Source organism: Ornithodoros turicata, chromosome 1 (genome assembly GCF_037126465.1).
Source record: "Ornithodoros turicata isolate Travis chromosome 1, ASM3712646v1, whole genome shotgun sequence".
NCBI classification, from domain to species: domain Eukaryota; kingdom Metazoa; phylum Arthropoda; class Arachnida; order Ixodida; family Argasidae; genus Ornithodoros; species Ornithodoros turicata.
Window position 1 is genome coordinate 76,307,228 of NC_088201.1, and position 27,397 is coordinate 76,334,624.

Consider the following 27,397-nt stretch of genomic DNA (forward strand, 5'->3'; position numbering starts at 1 on the left):
GTGAACAGGAGTCGGTCAGTCACAGAGTATAATGCCGTCAACTCTGCCACCCAGCAGCGTGGCAAAGATTTTTGTTTTAGATTCCATGTTAACACCGCGAAGCAACTGCGGTTCTGCGCGGTGTACGGATGTGGAGAGACAGGATACTAGTTGGAAAGTGCACAAGACAGGTTGGATGAGAGATAAAAGAAGATAATAAATGAGGACAGGATGAGGAAAGGATAAATGAGGAAATGAGAGATAAATGAGGCCCAGAATCATCAAATCACAAAAAATATGATTTCTCGTTGTCACCCCTGGAGTCATGAGAAGAAAATTCGATGATTCATTGCGATAACGGCTGGTTATTCCACGGGGTGCACTAATTCCTACAGCTCAATACGCATCACCTTGTTCGCCACCCTTGTACTTGCTGATTGGTGTTTTTCAACGCATCTCCGTCACAAATGCACTTACCGATTCCATGCTGGACTTGAGATTGTCCAACTCGCGCTGCAGATCGCCGCAGCGTTTGTTGGCAGCTGATAGATCGTCGGTGGCTTCCTGAAGGTGGCGCTGTAACTCGTTGCAGTAGCCCTGTAGGTCCTAGAGGGAAGTGCCACGCGATTAGTTAGTAAGCTATATCACTAAGCATGAAAGACAGTAGGTAATAGCCGACATTGTTTAACACACTAGTCGAGGAGAAATGTGGCAGATATTCTTCTGCAATAAAGAACGTCCGCCTTTTTTCTGACTCTCTTTTGTTTTCCTCTCCGTGCTGTACGACGTATGTATACGATGTGCTGTGGTGTAATTGAATGCTTATTTAACATATTCTGGTCAGAAAGTCCGTTGCAAGAGAACCTGTAGGCATACCGGTCAAGTAATATGGCTTGTCTTCCAGTCCAGTCGTCCTCGATCATGTTTCACACGGTATTTATATAATGCTTTCATTGGTATGCGGCGGAGCGGATGGCAGGTCTACGATCTCAATGTGTGACGATGATTCCTATTCACTTTTAATTCTTTTACCACAGTAACAAATACATAATATGGTTGAAATCTTGTAAACATATCACAAAACCGCAAAATTGGTGTGGTCAAGGTAGAATCACCACAACAGACCGCTCGAATACCACCACAGCTGGGTCATACACACACATACATAAAGCTCCGACGATGAGGTGGCGCTGATGCCGGTCAGCAGGCCATAGCTGGGTCGGTGACAACGCTGGTATTGTCTTAGAGATAGCACTTTGCCTGGCGACGTAAACAAGAGGACATCGAACGCACGGAAAGACACTTGCAAACTAGGTAACACTGGTAGCTAGAAACGTGTAGGAATGCATACACTAAGTAACACACTTTCAAGAAGCCTGCAATTGACTAACAATTGATGGCGCTTTGACAGCAACCGCTGTCTATTCAAATTGCGTTCTTATTTTTCTTCCTGACTGCGCAGTAGCCACAGTTGCCGCTAGAGCACCCTGTTACGTAAATTGTAGAGGCTGAAGAAACAACAGTTAGGATAATCCAACATTTACAAGGCCCAAGGAACGATCTGGTAATTGACGAAAAGTCAGAAAGTGTTAGTGGCGGGACTCGAACCCACTTCCTCTATGATTGCTGCCAATGGTGTGCTACCAATTACACTACGCCGAAACACTCTCGTCAACGTCTACTCACGTCTCGTTAGTATGGGGCGCGGGAGGAGAATTGACAATGCGGTTGCCACAGGTGAGCGCGATGTCGGCCTATATATCGCCTCTCCTACTACCTATCGAGGCGCTCGCGTCATCCTCACGATGGCGGAGAAAAATGAATAACTCGCCCTGCTTCATGCCTCGTTCCGCGAGACACGCTTTAAAAATTTTACAAATAACATAATTTGAGCGTGGTTTGCTGCTGTCTTCGTTATTTTCGTTCATGCCGCTCCTGTGATAGTATACATGCCTATTTGCACCGCTTCCGGTTTGATGCCAAAATAACATCCGGTTTCCCAGCAAACACGCTCTGCGCCAACCGCTATGTCGATTGATGCAATTATCGCTTCTGATTTGAGGAGAAAGAGTGCCGTATACGTCTTTTTATGTCAATCCAAGTTGCCACAAAGAGGCGCACGCCTCCCCTTTTCAACAAATCAGGAAAGTGAAAAATATCATTCTGCATGATGGCTGGTTCCGAGCGCCCTTCGCGGAAGGACCGGAAGTCTTCGTGACACCAGAAGTTGTGACGGGAGCTTGTTTATGTTTACCTCAGAATCTCATGTATATTTTTCCTCTTCCCCTTCTGGATATTGAATACTCTCCTCCGCAGTAGATTTGCGATGCGGAATTGAGCAGTGCTGTTGCTGTTTGAGTTCTGTAAGCCGCGAAACTCCATCCCACTCGAAGGGAAGTTGCGGCAGTTTCGGGTCAGCGCGAAATGTACCTGTCGTCTGCTGTAGCTATCATTCATTGAGTGCTTCTGCCGGGGTCCGGTAGGTGGCGAGCAGCCAGCTGGAGAGCCACACGGCACCCTAGACTCTTAAAAATGAACTTCACCGCATAGCACGTTCGTAGCCCTCAGCATCTCGAATGATATCGTTATCTGCCCTGATTTGTTGAAAACGGGAGGCGTACGCCACTTTTGTGACACTTATGCAGTTCATAATTGTCACAAAAAAGGCGTACGCCTCCCATTTTCAACAAATTAGGGAAGATAACAATATCATTCGAGATTATGGTTGGCTACGAGCGTGCTATGCGGTGAAGTCCATTTCTAAGAGTGTAGCCACACTGCAAACTTACTGCATTAAACGGAATGGCAGTAACTTCACCTCCTAACCAAACATCATCTCGAATGACATAGTTCTCTCCCCTAATTTGCTGATAACAGGAGGCGTACGCCTTTTCTGGTACAATTATATCCTGCATAAGTGTCATAAAAAGGCCTATGCCTCCTGGTTTCAAAAAATCAGAGGAGAGAACGAAAGGCCAAACATTGCACAGCATGGTATCGTTATCACTCCTAATTTATAGAAAGCGGGGGACATACGCTTTTGTGTGACAATTAACGTAACTGCATAAATGTCACAAAAAGATGTTATGCTGTGAAATTTTGTTTTTTCGTTGTTTTTTTAAAGAATGTGCCGCGCTTATCTTTTCGTTCCCGGGTGGATGCACTGCTTACGTGGCCAAGCTGAATGCGCGTAAATAACTGCAATAACTGCTGATAAACTTTATCTCAAGTGTTCTGACAGTATTTAGAATGAGTGATGTGTTTTAGTGCACCGTATGCTATCTCATTTGCGGACGTAAGTGACAGCGTTGGTTGTTCTGCGCACGCGCAAACAATATAGAGAGCTTCGCGCATTGCGCAGAACCACCACGCTATCTCTCACGTACGCGATGGCGATAACATACGCTGCACTAAAACTCTCTAATATCTCTTTGCGTGCACTTACAAGAAGTTGCTTGGCCTGCTTCTTGAGGATCTTCTGCATCTCGTTGTTCTGTGCCGTGGTGTCTTCCAGAGAGAAGGACAATTCTGCAATCTCTGTTTGCACTTTGTGGCGAAGGGCGTTGGAGTCGTTCTTGGCTCTTGTCTCGGCGTCCGACACCCGCAGATACAGACCATCCAACTCGTGCTTTAGGTCACGGCTGGAAGGACAAGTGTTACGTTTGTGTTAAATCAGTGTAGATCACTAGAATCACTACGTAGCTTTAAGGGCAAGAGAAGCGGTACAGTCGCCATTCTGTGTCCATATTCTGCGAAGCACAGCACTCTGTCTCATTCTAGCAATAGAAGAGGAACTCTAAATGAGCACCCCGACACTCTTGAAACAGAGGGGAGCGGGGGGGGCTAATATCGAAATAGGCTTGCCGTTGTTCAAACAGAGGTGGTGGTTGTGGTGGTGCCCCTAAAAGAGCTCGCCGTTGTCGGCCTGACACAGGTGGGCAACGTCACGACTAACGCTTCTGTTCAAACAGAACTTCACCGTTTAGAATGAAGCTGGCCAACCATCATCCCCAATGACATCGTTCGATCTCCTGATTAGTTGAAAACGAGAGGCGTACGCCTTTTTCAGCACTTTTGTATTTAATTTAATTGTCACAAAAAAAAAGGTACACGCTCCGTGCTTTCCACAAAACAGGAATGATAAAGGCATCACCCTGGGCAATGGTGGACCTTCAGCGAACTACGTGGTAAAGTTCTGTTTCAAGAGTGAGAGTTAGAGTCCGTGATGTGGCTAAGCGTTCAGTTCGCTGGCGTAGCCAGGAGGTTTCTGGGTGTTCCAACCACCCCTCCGAAATTGTACCTTTGGTAGTGCATTTGAACAAGGAAACGAGGGGGAAATCCTCCTCTCTCATGTAAAGTCCCCATACAGCCCCTCCCGAAATATTTGTCTGGCTACGCCGCTGGTTCAGTTAGGCATTTTTCGGGAGTTTCACACTAGGGGTTTCTGCAGACTAGCATAAGTACGAGCTATATCACGTGTTCCTTGGAGCACTATCTACAGCGGACTGACCTTCTACTGCAGTTGCAGTTGGAGGTCACTGTATCACAGTAGAACGGTATCATGCAAGTATATATCAGGACGGCATGAACATGCGGGAATGCCGTTCACTGTGGAGGATCATAACAAATATCTGCTCCCTTCAAGTTGCTCAGCAATAGCAGAAGCTTGCTATACAGGGTGTCCGGCGAAAATCCCGCGGTGAATAATTCGTGAACAGGTGGCGCTATCGAAGAAATTTCTTTCCGGTAAAGACCATTTGTCCATATGTACGGCATCATCGGTAAAAAGAGAGAGAGAGAGAGAGAGAAAGGCGTAGGCCACCCGTACTATTCAAATCCAAGGAGAGAAACGTTGTCATCCGGTATGATGGTTGGCTAAGGGTGCGTTTTTTTTCTTTAATTCTACCCGGGTAATCCCCGGGTTACGCACCACGTGACCAGAGTGAGACGTCACGTGACCTGTGGATAGTTACCCCGGTTTAGAAATTTTCGCCCATTACGAGTTATGCGCCCGTCTCAGCGAACATGGCGGCAGAGGCAGACGACGTTTTTGACGGGGACATGATTGTAGAAGTTGCGGCACTTGTGCTTCTTGACGCATTTGACGAAGGGGAAGATGATGACGAAGGAAGAAAAAGGCATGCATCCAACGAAACAACAGTCGTGCTAAAGCCACCGAAATATGCTCAGAATCCGGCAGTTAAAAGACGCGGGACGCGTTCACTTTTCACTTTCACTTTCGTTTCACTTGACGTCGTGCGACGTCATAACCCTCTGCTACCCACCTGCTGAGCTGGGTCAGTGAGAGTAGGTACCCAGAGTAACCCTCGAGCGGCGAGAGTTGAATTTTCGCCGGTAGGTTATGTCGTCACTTCCGTCACCCTTGATTTTTCGTCCAGTAAGGGTTACCCCCGAGTTACCCGGGTAGAATAAAAAAACGCACCCGAAGACAGCGCTATGTGGTGAAGTTGACTTTAAGAGTGTAGAGAAGGAGAGGGAACACCAAAGCGTCTCCTGCGGTCTTGCGGCTGTTCCTTATCGTCCATCACCCCCGTGTGTCAACTAGCCGGATAGCTGATCCAAAGAGCACATTGGTGCACTGTTCCGCACAAGAAATATGTAAACCGAAACCGATTAATTACTCGGAAACATCGTTGAGTGTCGACGAGCAATTTTCACATATCCAAATTGACACAAAAAGGCGTACGCCCCCTTCTCTCTTCGAATCAGAAGCGATAACCCTATCATTCGTAACAATGGTTGTCGCACTGCGTGCTATGCGGTGAAGCTCTGTTTTTAGACTGTATGCGATGAAGTTCCGTATTAAGAGTGTACAAGTTCGAACTCTATGCCTTGGATATGGACAGACTTCTGTGCCGTATCTTGAGTAGTATCTTGGGTACCCGTATTCAAATACCGCGTTTCAAGTAGACTTTTCTTTCTTTTTTTTTTCGGATATTAGTATGACTGTTTTTCTGAAAGGCACTACTACTCAATATTCCTTTTTCATTATTTTCTAGTCAGTACTATAATTACTTTTCCTGTCGGTCTTACTTTATCGTAGTTACTTTCGTTTTCGACATGTCATGTTCACTTCGATAATTTATTTTCCCGGCCTTTTGTCTCCTCTTGAATTCTCCAATGGAACCCCCCGCGAAGAAATGAAGCAGAGATCTGCGTGTACGAATTGTATATCTCTCTATTGCCATCCAGTGAAGTTACAAGGAAGTCAACAAAAGGAACGTTTGAAGCGCGTGTTTAAACATGGCGGTTAGGAAGAGGAAGACATCATTGGCGACATTACTTTACGTTACTTTATTTACCTTAGTTTAACTACTTTACGCAATAAGTACGGTGCAAAGTACCGTATACTGCATATTCGCTTAAAGTAAACCACAAAGTACTACGCAGAGTACCTTTTAAAGCACTCGCTTGTACAATGTAGTTTGTGTCACTCCACGTTTTGTAGTTTGGTGGTGACAATTAGTCAGAAGGTAGTTATGTTTCTATTTTTATTCTTTGCAATTCAGGTTTTAGTCACTGCGCTGCCTACCGCTGTGCGTAGCCTGCACATAATGATGATGATGTCAATCATGTAGATAGTGAAAAATCGTGTGTTATTCATGTATTTTTGTGTTGCCAACTTCTAACAGCTGACCAGCACCGAAATACAGGTTTTTATAACCTATCAACAACGTTATGTTCATCTTTAAACTCCCCTCCCAGGCACACGTTGTTTATCGATATTTTTCAAGTTATGACTTCGGATTAAACAGCTCGGTACTTAAGCACATGAGGGAAGAATGCCAGAACAGGTACTTGATGTGCAGTACATGTTGGTGTTGGGGATAACATCGCCATATTTTTCTTGTTTTACCTACCAACCTACCTACATGTTGATGTAAAGTATTCAATGTCACCTTTAAGTACCTTTCTGAGCATAAAGTAGTACTTGATAGTTGAAGTATACTTCCTATTACTGATGACTGCACGTGATATTTGTTAAATGAAATCAGCGCGCCTATCGCGTCACTGTGCAATCCGTTTCTAATTATCTGCCCATGGGCTAGAATAGTTCCAAACATACATCGCGGTCCAAGATAGGGACAGAAATTACGCAGTTTTCACACCACGCTACATCACACTACAGATATATATTCAGATATTCCTGCCAAGAGTGTAAACTTTGGATACGAAAGCAGCAACATCTTAAGATTAGACGTGCTCGGTTTATCAACTTATAGCTCTTCTCTCAATGCGTGCAGATTCAACAGGACGTGATCAGCCCAAAAGACGCTTACTACGCCGAATCCTTTCCCATTGCATCGATATGGGCAATACATCGTCAAGGTCTCGTGACCCCGCGGTTCTTGTTGGTGATGATGATAATGATTTTTTTTATGGCGCAAAAGCTACTCCGGCCAAAATGCGCTGAAACAGTGTCCTTGTTAGTGACTTGGGAGGCTAAGCAGTGGAAAGGCAGCACGTTCTATTTCAAGCGTTCGGTATAAATAGCATGCTAAAAACGGGAAATGTCTGTTGAAAAGCGATCCCATCATCCTCGGTGCAATGTGTAAACTTCGTGGACAATGTGTAAACTTGCTCAGCAGAGAAGGGCTATTGTTACGGCAGTGAACGAAAAGAGCAAACAAAGGAAATGCCGAAGAAACAAGCGCTTGGCACAGCGTTCTCTTGTAAACCTTGGCCCCGTTTTGAACTCCGGCGCCAGGAACAGATTTAGCCGCTTCCGCTTCAGGACGTCCAAAGCAGCGTGCGTTCCAGGCAGTATCGCTAGCGGCGGGGGCAGTCGGTGTCGATTCTTAGTAGATCGGAATGGCGTTCACGATAGCCGTTCTGAAAAGACGCCTCAATGATAATTCTAAAGTGTCGCTGACGTTTAATTCGACAGCGTACTTTGTGGTATCGTTTTCGTAAAGCGCTTCTGATCTGCCAAAAATCGCCACTGACAACAAACCGCATACTTAGCCTGAAAGAGAATTGAGTGATTTATCGTCAAACACGCGATACGAGTCATCTCGTCATCTTATCAGTATTATTATATTCTTTGCTTAATTATTAATAAGACGGTGTTACAGCACAACGAAGGGATCGGGCTGAGATGCAGAGAATATATCAGATCCACCAGTCATCCGTCACATCAGATATGACACATCATCCCTCTATTTTACAATCGTGTTTTCCATTTCGCACATTCATTACGCGTCAAGGCACGCAGCTAAATTTAGAGCCAATTCTCACTTGGCGACGCCTGACGCGACGTCGTGAGCGGACGGCGGAAATAGATGCGCATTTCCGACGTTGGGGTTTATGCACTATATATTTTGCGATCTTGTATGATTTAATCATACAAGATCGCAAAATATATAGTGAATTGAGAGCGTCTAGATTCTTCATGAGCGCCACATTCTCCATTTTATTTTTCCCTGCAGCAAACCAAACTAGGTTTTGAGTAGAACTTATTATTTTTAATCAGTCAATGGACGGCAAAACAGAAAGCATATCCCTACGTTAATACGCGTCAACGTAATGGCGGACAGTTCTTTTTCGGAACTTATTTGTCGTCAGCGAAAGGTTTCACAGACTAATTTTATTGAAATATAGTTAGGAAGAATATAAAAGGCTGGCCCCTATGCTGAAACCCATATATATCGTTCGTTATCGTGATTTCTTTTAAATTTGCTCGCTCTAGACGTTACGTGACGGTACGTAAAAACCGCTTTGTCAGGCTGGGAATCTATTTTACCGTCGCGATTGGCTTTCGCCTGGGAGCTCGTCACGAATCATGAGGAAGTGATGCATTTATAGCGAGTAATGTTTTTTTTTTTTTTTTTTCGAAAAGTTAAGCATAAGGCGCGCTTATACAAGATTCTCGCAAAAGGTATTTAAATTAAGTTATTGAGTACCGGGCAAATAACGTAACTTAATAAGGCACTAAGACCCAATCTTGAAAAGTATTTAAAATACAGTATTAAATAATTTTAAAAGTAACTCGTTACCTTCAAGATACTTTGGCGTCACAGTTGGAATTCGCTATGAAAGAAATACGAAGAGCGGTCGAGTTGAAAATGGCATTACCAAAAACATTTATTAGCTCGAAACAACTCGAACGCAACGCAACGCAACGCTCGAACGATGGCTCAACAGAAACGACGTAATTAATTTAATAACATAAGTGTCGTTTATCTCCATAACATCGCTTTGATCCCATAAAATGTTATTGATATTATATGTGCCCACTCTGCCTAAGACTTTCAGCATGGGTCTCCTTTCCTTCCTGATAGAGATCTCAATAGTTTACCCCCGCATACACTTCAGGACAACACATCGCCACATGCATGTCCTTAAACCCGAGGCGTTGCACTGCACCCCATCCCGAGAGGGACGTGGATGTCCCGAATATCGCAGACGCTCATGCATATGTACAGCACAAAGCGCATTGCCGAGACAAAAAAGAATCTATGGTTCGACCTTCGGGTGACGCACAGAGAAGTGTCTTCAAAGTAACTTTCAAAATGAGTAGAAGCTCTTGAAAAAGAATTTAAGTTAGATTACTAAATGCCGACTTTTAAAAGTATTTGCAAAATACCGAATTACTCGCAAAAGTATTTAAGATACGTAACCTAAGTAATGTACTCAAGTTACTGTACAAGTCTGGCATAGGGTCCCTGGCATAGGGTTCTGGACACTTTCTGTGAGGCGGCGTATTTAAGAATAGCATGTGTAGCACAATTGCACCTGACGTAAAGGCATGATTCGGAATCATTCTATAGGTCGCGTTGCGAAGGCGCACTTTGCGTGCTCTCGGTCAGTTAAGTGCAAAACAAGGTTTATCTTTGGTTGCGGGGGTGTTCGTGTGGACATTGACTCAGGCAGCTTCCTCGAGGCAGCGCGGGCGCGAACTTCCCTGAAATCAGCTGCTATAGGCGACTCGCATAAACCCCATGAGGGAGGTGAAAACCGCGCGGGGCATTTTGGGAGTTACGTTCTCCGCAGCTTTGCTGTCTGCGCGCATCTTTAGGGTCAGCCCTGCACGTTATTCTCTGTGCGGACGTGCAGAAATGTTGCGTTGATATTCGAGCCAACTCCACAGAGGTAGTTGCAGATATGCTCAAATTTGTCGCAAGTGCGTCTTAGGAACGTGAACGGCAAGAAAAGACAGGCGAAGAAGTTAAGCTACTTGTATAGCTTACTACTACTTAGAAGTAAGCTACTGCTACTACCACTTGTGCTGTCTGCGGTCTTCCCTGGGATTTCCCGCAAGCTGTCCAGACGAATGTCGGCACAGTTCCGCTTCAAGTCGGCTCAGGACGCATACTAATCCCCTGTCCCCCACTCCTTCTTGCTGTCCTCTCTCCATCTGTCCACGTCTGTACGCCGCTCATAGCCATAGTTGCTTCGAGGCGCTATCACGGAATTTAAAAAAAAAAACGTCTTCCCCACAGACTCTCTAACATGCACAACAGATGGCGCTACAAGATTGGAGCTTCGAATGGCTGCTGCTCGTCGCGATGCCAGTAGAGAGGGAAGCATAACCGACGCATTCTCTCACCTGCTTCGCTGTCTCATAATGAACGAAGTGTAAGAAAGACAGCCAGAAAAATATACGAAATAAGACTGACACACGAAGCTTGCGTAGCGGCCTCGTAGGGCCGGATCCAGATATTTCTTCTTCTTTTTTCTTCGGGGAGGGAGGGACGGTTTCTTTTTCGAAGAGGGTAGCGGAGGAGGGGAGAGGAGGACACCTAATGTTTTTAATGTTCAACCTAATGATCTTGGGGGGGGGGGGGGGGCGACCGCCCAACCGCCCCTCCCTGCTTCCTTGGATCCGCCAGTGCGGCAGCGGAACGAAACCGTCATTTTTTAAAGTAATCTTTTTCCACGTACCGGATTGGTATTTTTATTTGCAACATTGTAAGTAAGAATAACTAAATATCAATATGTCTAATTTAGTAAACACGCCATAGTATACCAACTCTATTATTTACACTATGAATTGAAATATATATTAATTACATCGTATTAATTCCAATTAGTTAACTTAAACGCTTCACGGTGTACCTGCCACCGCGTACAGTGCCAATCAGTAATAGAATTCTTTTAACGAACAAGACCATCGCAGCTGCTGGCAGATTTTAAAAAATGCATTCAATCACATTAAGAAAGACAGAACAAAATCACTCTACATTCTTTTAGGGGTTCATTATGGAGAATTCTTATGCAGAATTCGTCGGGCGACGAATTCAGTTTCTCGTGCTTTTTTTTTTTTTTTCTACATTCAAATTCTAATTAAAAAGCACAGCGCACTTTCGTGTTTTAATGTGTTTACTGTTTTGTGGTGATCGCAGATCAAAGGAAAGGGGGGGTCTAGAAATGGGGGGAGGGAAGAAAGAATAGTTAAAGCGTTTTGGCATTTTACGACGGCCGCTGCAATTGGTATGAGCCATCCACAGGATGACCTCATCACTTCAACGATTGCAATCTGTCTACTACGTGGAAGGTACTGTGAGCCTAAAGAGAACTGACATTGAACAGCTTGTTCCAGCAATCTGATAAACGATAAAATAACTCAAGAGCAAATAGTGAGACCGGTAAATATCTCACTGGCTGTTATCTCAAAAGGCGCTAATCACGTGATAATGGTTTTCGTGAGGTGCTCAAACAACTTCTACATGGTGTAACACGTGAGAACAGTGACAAGTGCAGAGGCGAGACATCGCCGTGGGGCGGTGCTCAGTTCGACTCCGTTCCGTCTTGACCGAAGAAGCCCCTCGACACGGTAAGATCAACTTTGACATTTCCAGCAAGTTTGGACGTTCGTACCATTGATGTTTCACCAAAACCGAGACACAATAAGGTGTGCGTAATGTGAATACGTTGAAAAGGGAATGGAACCAGCTCTGGCCCTGAAAGGGACAGTAATTGTAAAACCGAAATGGTGTGATGCATACGGTGGAACCCAACGAAACCATGTTCCGAGACAAGTCACAGAGAAGGTGCACATTATTTGAGCTGGTATTTCTGGCAATTCTACTTGTAGCCCTCTTATTCGTTTAATTTTCTACCGGATACTTTGAGAACGAACACAATGGACACTCAACAGTATATCATGGTTTCTATTGGAGGCGGACAGTATATTCCGATCACTCGTGCGGATTTATTTCATTCATGACGCGTAAATCTCCTCCAACTGCTTTCATTTTATTATAGTCACAGTGCTGAAATACGCCACACCGCAACCCACCCTATTCCTTCCTGTTTGTATCATCAAACACAAAACTTGTGCCTTGATATGCACTCATCACAAGTGCTAAAATATACTCAACTTAGCCCGCGTGTGTAGACACGATTCATTAGTCCGGGTTCACTTGATGAGAAAACAAAGATTAATACGAGTCAGGTGACCATTCTTCGTGAATTGATATTTGCATTAGTATACACACACAGACAGGGCCGGTGCTAGGGGCGTGCAGGGCCTGAGGCAAAGGCACATCGCGGGGCCTGTTTCACACGATTAAGTGCATACTTGATATTTAAAAAAAAGTAATCCCTGGTTGAGGGCTTCGTGCGCGGGACCTATGCAAGCGCGGGGCTTACGGCGGTCGCCTTACTCGCCCCCCCCCCCCCCCCTATCGCCGGCCCTGCACACAGGTAGCTGACGTGTCGAATGCAGACGCTCAAACTGCCACGAGATCAGTCGCTATCCATAGCAAAAGTCGATCGATCGCTCGACTTATAGGTACTTCTGTGGGACAGATGTGTAGAGATAAACTTTGCACTATCTGTGCATTCGCTAAAGTAAACCGTGTGTGCGCTTATCTCGATATCCCTTCGAAGGGGATATAACGCGGAACAGGAAAAGTGCTCAGCGTGCAGGTCGTCGTACATTCCCGCGCCTTGTAATAAAAGCGCCGCAAGCTTTTAGATGATCTCTGCAAGCGAGCGGAGTTCCTGCTCGCAGTCCGTGGAATGTTAGATTTTGTTAGCGAATCTGTTTGCTTTAAAGTAGCAAAGAAGTCATTTTTAACACCCTGTTTTCGTCGTATAAAACTGTTAAGTAGGCCAGTAAGATGCACCATTAGAAGTAATTCACACCACAGAGTCATAATTATCGCAGAAATTGAATTTAAAGTACGCCGCAAAAAGCGACCATGCGCAACGGCGGTGGAGAGCCGTACGAGCCTGTGATGTCGTGCTCACGCTACAGGGGCCACGCTCGCTGATTGGTACAGAGAAATCTTGTCTGCTACTCGGCTCTTCGGGGTTCTGAAAAAGCATTGCTGCAGGTTCGGTCATGATTGGCAACTGGCAAAACTGGTTTACGACGGCAAAGGGACAGTGTGCTGATCCCCATGGGGACCAACGAACCAGAACGAGTTGCCCCTGTAACGTCATCGGTGACGTGGCATCATACTTTCTCCTCCTAGTTATACCCGGAGTGGCGAGTTAAGGGTGAACGCGCGGAGCCTTGTTTGTGTTTTTTTTTTTTTTTTTTCTGTGAAACAAATTGCACATATCAAAATCTTTCACGCTATGCGGTAAAATGACACACACACTTTCATCAGACGTCTTAATCTGATTTTTTTTTTTTTTTACCCTCTATACTCCTTCAAGGTAACCTACACGGCTGCCCACAACTGTATTCCTTAATAGTGAGTTTTAGTGCATCATACGCTGTCGCCCTTGCGTACGTAAGGAATAGCGAGGTGGTTCTGCCCATTAGGCGAGGCTATCTGTAGGTTTGGCGAGTACGCAGAACCGTCAATGCTATCTCTTACATACGACATGGCGATAGCGTGCGATGCAACCTCACTAATGGTGTGTCAGGGGCAGCTATTACAATATTCAATTGTAACAGCTCGCGGCAGTGTGCGATAAGGCCGTGCCGTCAGAATGGAGAGGAATTCGACCGTAGAGTTACCAAGCGCAAATGCGTGAAATGTTGATGTCCTTCGATGACGTCTGCGTGCCGGACTGACACAATGCGCTGATTAGAGTGCAACATGCCGCCGGTGTGTTACGCGTGGAACGGTTTCTCGAATAATAGTCTTGGTTTCAGCCACGATTTCAAATCTGTGCAAGCCAAGTGAAAATAATGGTATATAATGCGACGGAAGTCACGACGGAAGAGGTGTCATTGCAGTATGTAGAATGATACTATTATGGTAGTACGATTAAATAAAGTCGTCTGGCTCGATCAAAATGCACTTCTTGGACCTCACAACTGTAGCCACAGCATATCTCAAAAGGGAAGTAAACGGGAAGAGCTGACAAAGTCACCAATTTTTCAATACCCCTCCTACTCACCCACCCAACACCAACGCTGGGCGACACCCCCTCCCTTGCGACACACCCTCCACATATTGGCAGTGGTACTTAAAATTGAATCCTACCGCCGGCTGTGCTGTCTCAGGTTTTCCCTGGGTTTTTCGAAGACATTCCAGACGAATGTCGACACAGTTCCCCCTGAAGTCTGCCCAGGACGCATACTAATCCCCCTGCCCCTCCCCCACTCCTTCCTGCTGTCCTCTCTCCGTCTGTCCACATCTGTACGCCGCTCACAGCCACAGTTGCTTCGCGGCGCTAACACGCAATCAAAAAAATACTTAAACTATTACTACTTTAACGCTAGTAGTAATGAGCCGCTTCTTTTTTTTTTCATGCTTATTTATTTATTTATTTATTTATTTATTTATTTACACTACCCTACTGCTCCACCTAAGTGGCATTGTGTAGGGGAGAGGAGACAACTTAACAACACAATCACAAAAAGTTCAATTACTCTAACACGTACATGCATAACTTTTCACCAAAAGTGGCACTTGGGGAAGAAACAAGATCTCGTGGAAGTCTATTCCATTCCTCAACTGTTTTAGGAAAAAAAGAATTTCTAAAAATGGACATATGAAAACGATAGGGTTCAACCTTATACTCATGGTCTACACGTTCTGAAATGTAACTCGGTGGGAAAAGATAATGCCCTCGAGGAATGCCTGTATGTCCGTGATATATGTGATAAAAAAGTTTTAATCGAGATTGCCTCCTACGGCATTCTAGTGAAGGCCATCCCAGCATGGATCTCAGATATGCTGATCTAACCTGAGGAGAGTAATTATTACAAACAAATCTAGCCGCTTGGTTTTGTAGTTTTTCTAGTTTTTTCCGAAGGTTTATTTCAGTGGGATCCCACACCGCGCTACAATATTCTAAGGACGGTCGAACATATGAGTTGTAAACAGTTTCTTTAATATCTCTAGGAGCCCTTTTGAAATTCCTCTTAACAAAACCCAATGTTTTACAGGCCCTGCTTGCAATTCTGTTTATATGTGCTATTCTATTTCTTTGCTTGCTTATTCTATTCTGTTTCTGTTTAATGCTTGCTATTCTGGATAAGCCACCGATTGAGGCTGGTGGTGGTATGATCACGCTCCATACGTGTGTTTTAATTTCTGAACAAGGCATGGTAATATTCTGAAATGACGATTAAGCGTTAGATATAACGTTAAAAATATCTCTAAGGGAGTATTTTGAACGTCGGACATCAATTTCATGCATGATTTGTGTGTATAAGACACAAGCAAACTGTGTTTACTGTCAGGGCAATACACGATGAATTACCCGCAAAACTACAAAGAATGAGACAAAGAAACGCAGACGAAGAAAGAGCAAACGACACCAGCGTTTAAACAAGAGCTTGCAAGCAAGACGTCAGATATCGCAAACAGGCGCTTTAGGCAATGCGATAAGACCAAATGTCTACATACTTCGGCCTATATAGTTCATCGCTCAATGAAAGCTCTTCAGAATCCCTCTTTGCTGTTCACCGCGGAAATAAGAAATCTTTTATTCCAGATTAACGTTGGCAGATTGCACTATGTACGGCGTGCTTCAGTAAATAGATGATCATAATTAATCATAATTCGGGATTTCACGTCGCGAGACAACTGTGATCATGAGAGACACCACAGTGGTCGGGTCGGTGGATTAATTTTGCCCACCTGACGGTTCTTTAACGTTTGCCGAAAACTCGGCACACCACGTTTATAACGTCCCCCGCGGAAGACGACGTGTCTGACCAACTTGTACCCGTCTACCAAGTCGCCACTATTAATACAGGTATATAGGCAGTTTACAGCAGAGTTATCTGGGCGCAGCTATCATAGCTCACGTGACCCTGCGCGCCATTGCTTGCCTTCTCTTTCGGCTGCCTGTTGGCACGGCGCACGCAGTACGGCGGTGCAGCCCAGAGACGCTTTCCCCGATTTTCAACTTCTTGCTGTGAATTCCGGATGGAAGGATGACACGAGGCTTTAGCCGAAACTTAAACGGTCAGGTGAGTGCGCTTTTTATTAAATAAAAGCGCACTATCAATATTTACGTTGATCTGCTTGATTTAGTGATATTTCTGCCCTTGTGCGTCCAACATGATCGGCCCCACTATGCTTGAGTTACAACACATTCCGGCGTTGTTGTTGTTGTTTTTTTTTTTTCGCATACGTTACGTTATGGATACGTTCATAATGTAATATAGTAAGATCGTGATTTCTTGCTTTTTATCGCAAGAGTTGTGGCACAACTACCCGAGGAAGATATGCATGTATAAGGGCTGTTATATTTTCGTTATAAAGTAGGATACTTTTTTGTTGTTGTTGTTGATTTCAGATGTATACAACTAGTACATGATCAACGAGATAGAGGGAGACGGAAAGCCTGCGCTGAACTACAGGGGGTTTGCAAAGGAAACGAACGTGTTTGACAGTGGCGATGTCAGTGTAGAACTCCCGACGAGATAAATACACGTACACAAAGTTGAGCGCAATAGCATCGATTCCATTGTGTGTTTTCGAATATTGGTGCATAGTAACATGGTCTTCTATAGATTTGACACGTGGTCAGTATACATCGAGTAGATTATAATTGCACCAAATATATTTGTTGTGAGACTTGATATTACAGTGCAAAAGTAACGTGTTAAGGAGCATCAAATTGACTGTTGCTGTATCCCATTCGTATTGACCTTGGTTGTTGCTCAGGTCCAAGGCTTAAATGTTGCCAGCTTCAAATTGTTACTTTGGCTAGCGCAACTCCCTTCAAATGCAGCACTTCGCATCCTGGAGATGTATTACGTTCAGTGGTGGCCCCTATTTCGCCCCTACAGTCGGTTTGTACCCACTTTCTTTAGAACGAAAGCAAACTAAAGCGAAAAGCTAGAACAAAACGGAAAAATTGAATGTGAATTGATGAGCTAAAAAGCGCGGTGGCGCCATCTACCATGAGAAGTTTCTTCCACAGCGAGTGTCGGCCAGAATTATTCGCGAAGGGTTCTCCGTTCTGTCTGCTACATGCAAGAATATAAAGGCTGAGAGAAGACGGGCTGTCCCTCGGAACTCGCGTTAGAACCTCGACGCTAAATTCAGGAAGAGCAGCAGTAGGACTGGGCACGTGAAGGCTATGCAGAAGTAAAAAAGGGAAGATAGAGAGACTCGCACTCAGACTCACTTCGTGAGGGGCGAGGTGCTCAAAATAACAGCTGTGTAAAATTGCGATTTCCGAGCGCGTTTGTACACATTTTAGACGAAGAGACCCCAGCCAAACAAATTTGAAATTGAAGCAGTTATACGGTATGCGGTACGAGACCTTAACAAGTAAGTTTGCAGTTATTTTGGTAAAACGCACAAAACAAAAGAGCATAGAAGGCGTGCACGTGAACTCTGTTAGCGGACAACGGGAATGTTCAAGAGCGACTGTTACCCCTCTGTCTCTTCATTTGGGTCAGGTACTTAATTTGAATGACGCTTCATCGTTAAGCGCACCAATTCTATGATGTCTAGCAAAATCGATAGATGGGGCGAGTAATGGGGCGTGCCACATTTGAAGGTCGCATCCACCGCAAACTTACGACTATGCACGAGCCGCTTTCCACAAAACTTCACGTAAACATCTCGTTAAAAGTAGAGCTCTATGTTAAACTTTTAAACGTTTTCTTAAGAAACGCGTTGCGTAACACGTTTCACAGACTAAACGTTTTCTTAAAACACGTTTAAACGTGTTGTGTTAGATATACGTTCAACAGCACCTATACGTATTTAAACGTTTTCCCAGGAGACGTTTAATCGTTCTTTTACATAATTGTTTTCCTTCCTCCTCTAAACACTACAGCTTACTTTCCTTGAAAGACAGTGCAGGCTATCGTTAAAGTGGTATGTTACTTTGTCCCGCTCATTTGTGACCGTCATATGTTTAATAAAGAACAGTCACAGCGTAGGGCGCATTTTATTCCGCTTCTTGGTGGTTAATAGAGCGTTGCCACGACCCACGTTCGCAGCGCACACCGAACTCCGCTCCGCGTGCACTCATGGCATTGGGATCGCTGACGCTCCAAAAACGGAGTTTTATCTTATCGACATCGTCCGGCAGAATTACAATTCTGGGTGTTATCCTTTTCTCCATCCCAATTTGTTCATAACGGGAGGTGGTCGACTCTTTGTGGGAATTCGCGTCAGCGCATCATGCCACAAAAGTCGTGTTCATCCCTTTTTTCCCACTCTGGCGCAAGAATATCATTCGGGCAGTGATTGGTTCTTAACGCGTAATTGGCAAATGTTCTGGTTTTAGAGTGCAATAGTGGGAACCAGTAGGAAAGAGCAGGTTACATGCTTCAGGCTAAAGTAGTCGCTCAAGGTGACAGTCTTCCGCGTTGGTCTTTTCACCAAAATACTACTCGCGTAAAGGAGGTAAATACGGAATTTTTAGTATAAACTACCCAAAAGATCCAAACGTCATCACCGCCATTACGAGCTCGACATGTTTAAAACTATAGTGAAACACGTCGGTTCATAGTGAAATGTAGGACGAAAATGAACACAAAAAGAGTTGATTAAAAGCCAAATATGAACAGAAGTAATAAGCTACTTATAAGACAGTGAGAAACATTCGTAGTTGGTAATTACTGATGGCAATCATGACGCGCCAGGCATAACGGGGACGACTTCTGTCTGTCTCCGTAATGCCTCGCGCGTCCATGTTTCCTATTAATAAAGATAAGAAGTTGCTTAAATAGCAATCCGTTTCAAAAGGCGTTGCGTGTCGTATTAGCAAGACGTTTAAACGACCTTGACATAACGTTCAACCGCTTCATTTTAACAAAACGCTTAAACGCTTCGCATTAGCGAGACGTTTAAACGTTTCGCATCAAGGAAACGTTTTCCAGACTATACGTTAATCTAAACGGCGTATAAAACGTTTAAACGGAAACATTTTAAACTAAAATCGGAAAAACGTGTTAGATCCCGAGCCCTAGTTAAGACATCCACTGACCACTTATCATAGTAATAATCTGCCGTGACTCCCGTCGAAGATGCAGTCTGCGACGGCAAGGGTGCCGGAGGAGCCGCGGCCCGCACAGAGGATGCCAGGGAACGGTTCTCCCGCTCGCTCAGCTTGTTCTTTCGACGTATTCCGAACGCGTCTTCTCCAAGTCTACCAAAATCTTCGTCGTCACTGAATGACGAAGGCACTTGCAGTGGGCTTCGAAATTTTGATATATCCGCCAGCATTGAACGAGGCCGACGCTGGAAGTCAAAGTCCAGATCACTTTCCAAGACTGTCTGTAGAGGTGACAGTGTGGGCATCGGAGTTGATTCCCCCCCTGTGGGCCTCAGGGTCGACTCTGAGCCGTGCACAGATCCGAGGGCGCTTCCAGCGGAACCAATGTTCGATGAGGCGAACGTGGTCAGGTTGGCATCCCCCCGGTCTGACCTAAAAGACGTCCTGCTCACTGAGTTCTGGTAGCGCTTCTCAATATCATCGATGGCTCCAGAGTAGAGGCTGTTGCCGTACTTGTAGTTGTCGTTGTAGATGGTGGTTAAGGGTCGTTTCCAGTTACGAGGTGCCATTTCTGCGTCGTATGGTACAACTCCTGTGTTGAGTCACAGAAGGTCGACTAGAAGAGGTGGATTTTGTCGTCGTGGGCTCGTCAATGTTCGCGTCTGCGGCTCGAGAAGCGTATTCGTTTGTTAGATCAAAAGCGATCTCTTCCCTCGTCGTATCAGGAGAGGAGGACGGTTGGGCTCGGCTAAGTTTAGAAAGGTTGGGAGCAGGACAAAATTTGGCGGCGCCACGTACTGGAAGGAAAGAGGGCAGGGAGGAGGGCGAAAGAAAGGGCGAGGCAGGTTTGGGTTGTCGACGCATACAGTCAGTTGTGACGAAGGGTTAAATGGAGGGACTCCCAATCGGTGGTCAGTTCCGAGGAAGGGGCATAAGGGGCCCTGGGATCATTATAGATACGATACTGCAAGGATGCAGGACCGCCCCTAATGGGACCTGCGTATATCGCGTAATTCCGAAATTGTCGGCAGTATCTTTGTCTCAATCTAGTGGTTTAGAACCTCCGAAGAAAAAGAGTTCCTATGGAACCAGACTGCCTTCGTCTGTGCAAGTCACTAGATAAGCTACGCTTCAGAGTATCGTCACTCAGGCAAAAGTGGGGAGTTCGAGCCGCCATGTTGTTAGCTTATTTAGTGACTCTACGTGCACCCATGCTTCCTTCCCTACAAGAGCGAATAAAAGAACAGGAGCTTCTGGCGGCGATCTCGTAATATTTTGCTGTGCGTGCCGGCATGCAGGTCTCTCTCTCTCTCTCTCACACACACACATACACACACACACACACACACACACACACACACACACACACACACACACACACACACACACACATACATACACACATACACACATACACACATACACACATACACACACACACACACACACACACACACATACACACATACACACATACACACACACACACACACACACACACACATACACACACACACACACACACACACACACACACACACACACATACACACACATACACACACATACACACATACACATACACATACACATACACATACACATACACATACACATACACATACACATACACATACACATACACATACACACACATACACACACACACATATATATATACATTGGATGGTGATGGGGTGGGCGATTCACCGCCGCAATTATCAGCCACTCAGCAATTATCTATATATCCTATGCAAATACTTATGCAACCGAAACAAAATAGTTACGTAACCGAACTGAACAACATACATCACACACAGATATGCTGCTCCTATATATGTGATATGTGTAATCGGGTCCTCCTATCAGGCAACTCATTTTGTTTTAATGCACCTCCGGTGGCGTTTTGGAGTTACGAGGGTATAGCTTCATCGTTCAATTGGAATTGAATTTGCAATTATTCGCTTCGGTATCCGACTAATCCGAATATTCGCGCAGTCCTACAGATTTTGTTCGCCGCGACGTAGAAGCAGTGGCCGGGAGTGAGGTTTGCATATATTTGCATAAAATCAATGCCACGTAATATTCGTCATATGTGCATGTATCTGGGTTACCGTTGTCTCTAAATAAACTTGACAAAATAACTTCCGAGAATATGCACGTCGTCTTGAAGGCGACTCGGAGGTCACTGATACCGCATGCAGAAAAATTTAGGGGGCGAGATTTTGTGAGAATTTTGATTTAGTATAATTGCATATTTTAGTTTATTTTTATATGTAACAAAATAAAACTAACCAGCTAAATTAAGTTAAATAAAGGTTAATTTAGTTACAGTGGTCTAACTAATGTAAACACTAAACCGCAACACAAAAGCGTTCCGATTGCATTTTATTTTTGTTTTGAATGTCAGCCCCATAAACCGTCGGAAAGACTTACATTCCGCAAACAAAAAAGCGTAAATTCACACGTGGTCAGTTGGGGTTCCAATCTTGTTGCTTGTGATCTTCGCAAGCTCATATCTAGAGTCCGGCTCTCTCGGCTTAAATACTTTCCGGGGTCGGAAGTGTTTCTGTGTGGGGGGGGCAGGGGGATAGGGTGCTACTATTAAATATCTCATTCGGGGTGGAACCACATGTCATTGTTAAATTTGAGTGATGTCATGTTTCTGTGTGTGTGTGTTTTTGTTGTTGTTTTTTTCTGCCTACCCAGCTGTTAACGCAGCAACGCCAGCAACAGCCCGCTGTTAAAGGTCCATACATTGGTCAAACCAGCATTCTTCGCCAATTATAGTCACAACCACCACATGCTGTAAAATGAAATGTGCTTAGCATTGTTTCTTGTTGTACTCAAATAAGATTTACGTTAAGCTCGCGTGCAGAGTGCTACAAATGGTGTATTTCATACGTGATTGGAATTGAAAACCCAGTTCGGGTTTTTACCCGAATTGGTCCTGTACTGATTCGAAAAGGATGGCGACAATCGTGAGGCTTAAACTCGATCGGGTTAAAGTCCCGACGCGTGTGTTCATTCGCGTGCAAAACTCGCAAATCTGTCCAACGTGCACAAGGAAAATCTGAGAGGCATGTGGTTTCTGATAGGACGTTGAAAATAGTAGAAAACGCGGAATGCTATTTTCGGCCCCATCCTTGGGGAGTGCAAAAGAAAGGTGAGACAGATAGAGAAAACAAGACCGACGTCGTGTTTGCCAGCCGACGAGACGCAGGGGTCCGCTAACATTTCTGTGAATGCCATCGGTGTTCTGCCTGCTGTTTAGCGCTGACACCCCGTGAGCAGTCATACCGCGTGTCAGTGCCCCTATAGTGCTTCCACCAGTCACAAATGATGTGGCTGCACGTGACAGGTGCAGACTCTTCGTTCATCGGCAGACAGTCTGCCGTCGCTCATAAGCAGACAGAATGGTGTTTCGTCTTTGTCGTTATTTCGGACGTTCTTTGCTATATTTTATTCACTGATGTTATGTAACCAACGTAACGTTGCGAAATCACGTATCACATGCAATATACACGGGCGCGCACGCACACACAGAAAACTGCACACAACGTCCACTAAAAAATACGATCGAGAAATTCGAGGAATTAAGAAATGCTCAGTTTTTTTTTTTTATTAATTCGCAAACCTGCGAAAAAGTAAAATGTTACTGCGCTGAATGCACTTGCTGTAGAAATGTTTGCTTTTCTTCGCGTGGATCTATCTTTCGCGTTTCTGCGAACAGAACATGAAAACATTTGCCATGCAAAAAAGAAAAAAGGCGCTTCTTCCAATCTGAAAATTTTCCGTCCTTCTCCGTATGTTTCATAACCATTGCCTAAGTTATTGGGATCCCAGTTTCCAGCATTCCTTCTCATCCCATTCCACAGCTATGACGGAAGGGCCGAAATTAATGTCCCTTAATTGTTACAAGTGGTGCGTTTAAGCGTATCGTGCTGCACACAAAACATGGGTAATTACTTAGTAAACCCCCCATTCGCCGCTCATAGCCACGGTTGCTTCGCGGCGCTAACACAGAACTCAAAAGAGTAAACCCCATATATGTTACCTTCGCTCTTATTAACAATGACATTGATGCCCACACGAACCTCTCAAACTGAACTCCACAAACATCAACACAAAAAGGGGGGAAGACATCCTGGTCATTTTCAGTTTTTATTTTGCACCTAGGCACTGGTAAAAAACTTGGGAAATAAGTTGTGTGAATTGACGACGTCTAACGTCGTGATTCCATCTACCGTGAGCCTTCGCGTAGCCGTCACCAGTGATCAAAATTTTTCGCAAAGTGCCGTCTGCCACTCACTAGGATATCAAGGCTGAAAGAAGACAAAGATTAGTCCATGGGCCGCGCATAAGACCCTCGATGCTAAATTGGGGAACAGCTGCATTCGGATTGGGCACATGAAGGCGGTTGAGAAAAGCAACGGCGACAACTTCCAACGAGTGAAAATGAAGAAAAGAAAAGAGACAATGTGCCGAGCCAAGCAGATTCCGAAATAGAAAGAGCACCGAAAACAACGAACCATCATTGTGGTCGAAAAAAAAGAGAGAGAGAGAGGGAATTTATTGTGTGCTGCTAGTGGCGTATAATAATACACATTGTGCAACATCAAATCGAGTGTGTAACCAAATGCGGCTGCTTAAGGAAAGGTTACGACTGAAAGAGATGACAGTGGACTGACGATGAAATGGTGACAGACACTGAAGAGATGAATCTCTCCTTCATAGGCTTATACAGTCCAGGCGAATTCAACCACTTTGGTGGTGCGGAAGTATCTGCATGTCTTTGCGCACATGAAAAGCGGTTCGGCCTGTTAGTATACATCTGCCACACGGGAAGGAAAGATGACATTAAGTGCGCAATGAGTTAAGTCTTGCTATCATTCGTGCAGTACTATGCGGATATACGAGGGGCGTTCAAGTCAAACCGGGACTTTTCATTTTTCGCAAAAGTAAAATGAACTTACAGGCGAGAAATTAGTTTTATTTTTCAACGTAATCATCTCCAGCTGCACTAATGCACTTGTCCCAGCGTTTCACGAGGGCTTGGATGCCAGCAGCGTAGAAATCCTTACCGACGCGTAGCAGTCATGATCGGACCACATTCTTGACCTCGTCGTCGCAGCTGAAGTGGCGGCCCCCGAGGAACGCCTTCAGTGGCACGAAGACATGGAAATCGAAAATGGAGGTGTTCATGAGTGATAGTGCTCAACGTTCCCACAGAAAGGTCCGCCTTTCGAGCCAGTTCGAGACATGTTATCCGTTGCTCCTTGAGGATCAGGCGCTCCACAAGTTGGATGTTCTCGGGAACTCTGACACTAGGTTCTGAGCCGCCCCGGCCGGGATCGTCCTGTTCTGATGTACAGCCGTCTCGGAACCGTTTGCACCACTCAAACGCTTTGCTGCGGCTAAGTGTGTCGTGGCCATACTGGACCTGAAGTCTTCTGTGAATTTCAGATGACTTTACGCCTTCATTCACGAGAAACTTCATGACAATTCGCTGTTCGATGTGCGCGCTCACCTCGTTGTCGGGCATCTTGTCTAGCACGTGTCTTCTGTTTTGCACAAACTTCGGACCACTACGTGGTGAACGCGGAGGCCTGTCGCGTGTGAAAATGATGAAAAAGAAGTAGCGCGAGCCATTTATACACTCAGGAGAGAGAAAGTCCCGGTTTGACTTAAACGCCCCTCGTACTTAAAGGGACGGTCTCGTACAGATCGAGCGATTCCGAAACTTAGCTGAAATTATATTCAAGAGTGCTACAGAAATACAGTCGCGAAGTTTCAACCAGAACAACAAAGTGGTTTTCGAGAAATTTGAAGGAATATGCCGTGACAGCAGACGACGGAAGTCGCAGCTGGATTCAACTCCCTCTCATGCAACGTCACATGTGACATGGTTATGGTATTTATGGTGGCAGCTCGCCCATTGGGCGACCGAAGCGCAATGCACAATACAGTCGGAGGTGTATGTGCTTTGCGCTTGAAAGTTGTCACGCGCGACGTCGTAATGTCTGATAGCAAATTTAGCGATATAGTGACGGGTCCCTGTCACTAAGCGGTGAAGATGAGCTCATCGGCGCCGATCGATTGAAGAACCGGGGACGTCGATGAACCTTTAGCTACTGACCCTTTGCAACATCAAAGTGTTTAGCCAGTGAAAGTAGTGGATGATCGGAAATCGATTGACGCGGGTAAGACTCATCCATAAAAGCGCACTTTTTTGCGTATATATGTTCCGCTTGATCGTGACACCATTCTAAATTGTACAAACATTGCAGGTGTGTGTGTAGACACTGCTCGCCAATACCAGCATGTGTGTTGTGCGCACAATCCGGAACCTGTTTCGATCAGTCACATACACATGGTGTTGTATTCTTCCTAAAGGTGTTGTATTCTCCTGAAAGGTGTTGTAAGGTTTGTTTTTGTTGCGCAGCTTTTTATTTGCATATAAAAATGTGTGTTTCATGGTACGTTATGCAAAATTTCAGATTTGGTCATATATGTATCAGAACTTGGATAGACTGCTGAAGAAAGCTGCTCTCTCTATCCATTCCCGCAAGCGGCAGGAGGTTGTCAACGTGATAAGTGAAGGCTTTCCATTCATGTCATTACACCTGGAGCAAATGACAAAATCAAGGATAAGCTGATCTACTTCAGCGTCTTCAATTACCCCTGGCCTATGAAAAAAAAAGCCCTTTTCAGGACCATCCAACATATCTGCATCAAAGACCATGCCGTATTTTTGCTAATGTTATGGCGGTGTGTTCATGAGCCCATGGCTCAGATTTTGATTGTGTCATGGGGGGGGGGATATGTTTATTAAGAAAAAAAGAAAGGGTTGCACACTAAGATGTCCAGCACGTTGAATATAAAAGATTTGGAAATGTTTAAAAACTTTCAAAAATATCAAAAATACCTGGACGTACATGACAAATTTGTAAGATGGAACAGCGGTTTGCAACATACTTACATGTCGTCTGGCTTATTGTTGCTCATGTTACACTGGTGTGTTCGTGAGCCCATACTGGCTCAGATTTTGATTGTGTCAGGGGTTGCACACTAAGATGTCCAGCACGTTGAATATAAAAGATTTGGAGATGTTTTAGAAACTTTCAAAACTATCAAAAATACCTAGACGTCCATGACAAATTTGTAAGATGGAACAGCGGTTTGCAACATGTTTACATGTCGTCTGGCTTATTGTTGCATCATGTTACACCGGTGTGTTCGTGAGCCCATACTGGCTCAGATTTTGATTGTGTGAGGGGTTGCACACTAAGATGTCCAGCACGTTGAATATAGAAGATTTGGAAATGTTTAAAAACTTTCAAAAATATCAAAAATACCTAGACATCCATGACAAATTTGGAAGATGGAACAGCGGTTTGCAACATGTTTACATGTCGTCTGGCTTATTGTTGCTCATGTCACACCGGTGTGTTCATGAGCCCATACTGGCTCAGATTTTGATTGTGTCAGGGGTTGCACACTAAGATGTCCAGCACGTTGAATATAAAAGATTTGGAAATGTTTTAGAAACTTTCAAAAATATCGAAAATACCTAGACGTCCATGACAAATTTGTAAGATGGAACAACGGTTTGCAACATGTTTACATGTCGTCTAGCTTATTGTTGCTCATGTTACACCGGTGTGTTCATGAGCCCATACTGGCTCAGATTTTGATTGTGTCAGGGGTTGCACACTAAGATGTCCAGCACGTTGAATATAAAAGATTTGGAAATGTTTTAGAAACTTTCAAAAATATCGAAAATACCTAGACGTCCATGACAAATTTGTAAGATGGAACAACGGTTTGCAACATGTTTACATGTCGTCTAGCTTATTGTTGCTCATGTTACACCGGTGTGTTCATGAGCCCATACTGGCTCAGATTTTGATTGTGTCAGGGGTTGCACACTAAGATGTCCAGCACGTTGAATATAAAAGATTTGGAAATGTTTTAGAAACTTTCAAAAATATCGAAAATACCTAGACGTCCATGACAAATTTGTAAGATGGAACAACGGTTTGCAACATGTTTACATGTCGTCTAGCTTATT

General features: G+C 44.6%; 2 protein-coding genes across 3 annotated transcripts in view; one reads left to right on the forward strand and one right to left on the reverse strand.

The window, feature by feature from the left end:
* The window catches only part of LOC135378409 (uncharacterized), a 53,962-nt gene extending 33,906 nt beyond the window's left edge, over nucleotides 1-20,056 (reverse strand). The window contains exons 1-3 of the mRNA XM_064611439.1: nucleotides 19,315-20,056; nucleotides 3,425-3,620; nucleotides 457-585 (exon numbers count right to left, since the gene is read on the reverse strand). Coding sequence (XP_064467509.1) covers nucleotides 457-585; nucleotides 3,425-3,620; nucleotides 19,315-19,892 — 903 coding nt within the window. The 5' untranslated portion in view covers nucleotides 19,893-20,056. The remainder of the gene's footprint in view (nucleotides 1-456; nucleotides 586-3,424; nucleotides 3,621-19,314) is intronic.
* LOC135378410 (uncharacterized) overlaps nucleotides 1-27,397 on the forward strand; it is a 69,446-nt gene that overhangs the window by 30,184 nt on the left and 11,865 nt on the right. The gene's annotated exons all lie outside the window — the stretch shown is intronic.